This window comes from Octodon degus, unplaced genomic scaffold (genome assembly GCF_000260255.1).
Source record: "Octodon degus isolate 3935 unplaced genomic scaffold, OctDeg1.0 scaffold00040, whole genome shotgun sequence".
Classification (NCBI taxonomy): Eukaryota; Metazoa; Chordata; class Mammalia; order Rodentia; family Octodontidae; genus Octodon; species Octodon degus.
In genome coordinates, this window is record NW_004524616.1 from 13,072,583 (window position 1) to 13,076,298 (window position 3,716).

At 55.1% G+C, this 3,716-nt stretch overlaps 1 protein-coding gene across 1 annotated transcript; it reads right to left on the reverse strand.

Moving 5' to 3' along the window:
• Positions 1-1,278: 1,278 nt before the first annotated feature.
• On the reverse strand, positions 1,279-3,126 carry LOC101582689 (transducin-like enhancer protein 6). The gene is made up of 3 exons (XM_004631356.1): positions 2,710-3,126; positions 1,753-2,595; positions 1,279-1,611 (listed from the first exon to the last, which is right to left on the reverse strand). Exons 1-3 carry the CDS (start codon positions 3,124-3,126, stop codon positions 1,279-1,281), a joined length of 1,593 nt encoding a protein of 530 aa, XP_004631413.1.
• Between the last annotated feature and the right edge of the window lie 590 nt (positions 3,127-3,716).

Sequence of the window (3,716 nt, forward strand, 5' to 3'; positions counted from 1 at the left end):
AGCAGGGAAAGAGCCTGCTAAGGCTCAGCTTCACACATCTTCATCTGTAAGTTTCAGAGGATAGTTAAGAACAAGGATAACAGGATTATCAGAGAAGTCTTCCTTAGAATAAAAGTCTGTCAGTTTTCACTGTAGTTTTCTAAACCTAAGGCCTGCAGACTACACCTGAGATGAAGGAGGTCGTAGAAATTCCAGGCATTTTCACAAAGGGTGTGGATGGAGACGCCACTCGTTGAGATGACACAGCTGTGGATTCAGTGACGTCCATTGAAATAATACAAGGTCCTGCTTTCCCACTGCTTGCTGACCTTAGCTTCAGTGGGAAAAAATAAGGGGCAATGACCTTTCCCCCAAAACAGACCATTTTCATAGTCGGAGACTGTTTCCCACGATAAAGGAAGCCTGGATTAAGGACAAAGGTGTTTTCCAAACTGACGTGGTACAGTTCACTCTGAGAAGAGCTGAGGAGAGCAGAACACCTCAAGGCTTTAAGCCAACTTCAAAGCCAGAAGGCCTCGTTATTGCTGATACGCTCTTGGTCATCCGGCCGTGCAGAGCACTGGCAGTGCCGGGCCAGGCCCAGGAGAGCCACGCTGCCAGCTGAGCTCTGCAAACAGAGAGCCTTGCAGCTAGGAGGGAAGGAAAGCACTGTGGACTGCTGCTCACACTTTCAATGGGAAACTGACTTTCATGGTGGCATGAGGACGGCTTCATGCCACAGCATCTTGCTCTCACTGAGAGACCTGTGTGTCGCAGGCCATTCCTCAGAATCTCAAGTGTCACTCTCATAGCAGAGCAAGAGGTTTCCTGTCACACAATGCCAGCTGGATCACATTCCCATGATCTTCGTTTGTTCCCAAATAAGCCCAGGAAAGCTTGCAGAGGGCAAATGGGGTCAACGCAGTGGAGTTAAGTGACATTTAAAGGCTTTCCATGATGGAATGATTCAGAGATCACAGCAAGAGGCTCCACTTCGTGGCCATGCTCTTCTGCTCAAAGCTCAACTCTCCCAGGAAAAGGTCACATGCTAGGCTGCCCCACTGGCCAGCACTGTGTCCCCCATGTCTCCCTTTCCCTTCCCTGGGCTCTGCTCCACAGCCCTCAGCCTTCCTCACTTGGGCTGAGCTTGCTGCTCCCTTTGTGACATACCTCCCTTTGCGACAATCATTCCTTCAGTGTCCTCTCACAGGCTCCTTCTCCTACTTCTTTTTTTTTTTTTTTTTTTTTCCATCCATAACGGCTTGCAGGACAGAAAAAGAAGTGAAGCCGTCCAAGCCCTCAGTAGGTGACCTGGTACACGGAGACCCAGTCCTTGGCGCCTGCGATGATCAGCCGGTTGTTGGCGGACACATCACAGCAGGTGATGCAGGCTTTTTCAGGCATCTGGAACTCGGTGGCCCCTGTGGGCATCCCATGAATGGTGACCAGCTTGTCTGTGCCGACGCTCACCCACCACTGGCCAAAAGGGGAGAACTTGAGCCCCAGGATGGCACCCTCTTTGTGGCCTGCGTTGCGTGCTTGGCCCCTGATGGTGGGCTGCAGGAAGTGCTGCCCGCTGGCCAGACCCACCAGCAGCCAGTCATCCCAGGGGGTTTGTGACAGGCTCGTGATCTGGAGGAGCAATGTGGTCAGATGGGCCAGGGACCCAACTGGCCGCGCACTGAGACACAGGCTGCCCTGCTGGGGACTGGAGGCCGCAAGGGCTTCCAGGACAGGCTGCTGGGCACCTGTGGACAGCAGTGGTCACCACACCTGAGAGTTAAAGAGGTGCTTCCGGGTCATCTGAGACGCCCTCAGGTCCCAGTACCGCAGATGGCCATTCAGGCCCCCTATCCAGATGGTGTCATCTTTGACCACGATGCTGTTGGCCTCACCCTGCCGGCCAGGGAGGTCCTTGACCACATTCGGGTCCCGAAGGTCCCAGATCCTGACGGTGCCATTGCTGAAGCCTGCGAAGGCCAGACTGCCCTTGGGGCAGGCGTCCAGGGTCAGGCAGGAGAGCCCCTTGCAGGACAGCTGGCGTGGCTCGTTCAGGGATGGTGCCGACAGGTCCCACACGTTCACGCCTGGCATGTTGTGGCCGCCCGCAAGGAGCATACTGCCATTGGGGGTCAGCAGGCACGTGCGCAGGTATGCACCCGGGGTCTGGACGGGCCAGTGCAGGTTGCTCCTGGGAAGGATGGCCGGGGCCCCCTGGCTGTCCAGATGCCACACCTTGAGGCCTCCCACACCGCAGGTGAATACGTGGCGTGTGAAGCTGTTCACAGCTGTGGACAGCACGCGGGCCCCAAGCTGCAGCTCCTGCAGCCTTTCCACCTGGTACGGCACACAGAAGCTCTCCGACTGGCCCGGCTCAGCACCTGGCCACACCCATTTCTTCTCCAACTCCTTGTGGTCCCAGGATGTGGGCTTCAGGAACACGGGGTGTGCTCCTTTGAAGGGCGCCTGGGCAGCACTGTGGCTCTTGATGGTCTCTTCAAGGTCCTCCCAGGAGTCACTAAGCAAGTCCTCCGACTCCAAGTCCAGCAACGTTGAGCACTTGCCCTTCTGCTCACGGTTGCAGGAGTCAGGAGTTGTAACAGCCCTGTGCACGTCCTGTGTTCAGGTGCTGGAGCACCCCAAGGTGCTGGGCATGGGGTTCCCAACTTGGTCCCTATTCAGACTCCCATCTTTCCCCAGGCCTGGTTCCCACTTTTTGGGACTCTGTACTGCCACCTTTTTGTAAGCAAAAGTCCCCCTGAGGTCCTTGGTGAGGACACTTGGCTGCTCAGCCTTGCAAGATATTGGCAGGAATGGCCGGGTCTCCTGCAGGCAATCCTCTGCCCTGGGGGGCCACCACTGCTTTGCCAGCACACGGGTCTTCTGGCCCACAGGGCCTTTGCAATGCCATGTCTGGGGCTTCTCTGCTTCTGGGATCCTGCGGGGAACTGGCTCCCTCTCTCTCAGCTTGAACTGTTTCCCAGAGGAGGTTGGGTGCTCCAAGGGACTCACTACCTTATTTTTGCCTTGAAGATTCATCGGCAGCTTACGATGGCAAAGCTGACCAAGATGAGGGGGATGCAGGATGGGATGCGGGATGGGACGCGGCGTGGCCTGCGGGGTCAGGGTGGCCAGCTGGGACCCCATGTGCAAGGTTCCTCTTGCTGTGAGATACTGTGTGAGCCTCCTTCTCCTACTGCTGCAGGTCTCAGCTTAACCGTCAGCATGTGTGCAGTCAGACTCTCCCTCAGAGGGCATCCTGCTTGGATGAGACCTGCCCATGTGCACTGCTTTATGTTCTAACTAGCTCTGATATCTGTGGAAGACTTGGTATGCTACTCACCTCTTTGTTCATTCTCAGCTCCCAAACAAATTCAACTACATGAAGGCTTTCTTTTCATCACTGCTTTATTCCTAGAAACCAGATAATACCTGCTGCATAGTGCATGCTCAGTATTAGTTGAGGAATTAATACAGTGAGCTTTAATGTTTCTTTGCTCTCTGTCCCTTCTCAGCCTACTGTCCCTCACCTCCACAGCCCTCCTCTTCCCCCACATAGACACCCCTTGCATGCCCCAGGACAGACAGGCCTTCTGAGGGCTCTTTCCTGGAACACAGCCATGCTGCTAAACACAAAACAGAAGTGCCCTCCTTTATGGGTTTTGTTTTCAGGAAGACTCACCTTCCTGAGGGCTTAATAGGAAGGGAGAGTAGGAGGAAGCAGCCTTCATGGACCT

What these genes read in the sequence shown, in the direction of transcription:
- LOC101582689 (XM_004631356.1), bottom strand. Translation starts at nt 3,126, where the DNA reads ATGGGGTCCCAGCTGGCCACCCTGACCCCGCAGGCCACGCCGCGTCCC. An exon ending in TTGCTTACAAAAAGGTGGCA is followed by an intron (nt 2,596 to 2,709) that starts GTACAGAGTCCC and finishes ACCTGAACACAG; the next exon opens with GACGTGCACAGGGCTGTTAC. An exon ending in AGCACCTCTTTAACTCTCAG is followed by an intron (nt 1,612 to 1,752) that starts GTGTGGTGACCA and finishes TTGCTCCTCCAG; the next exon opens with ATCACGAGCCTGTCACAAAC.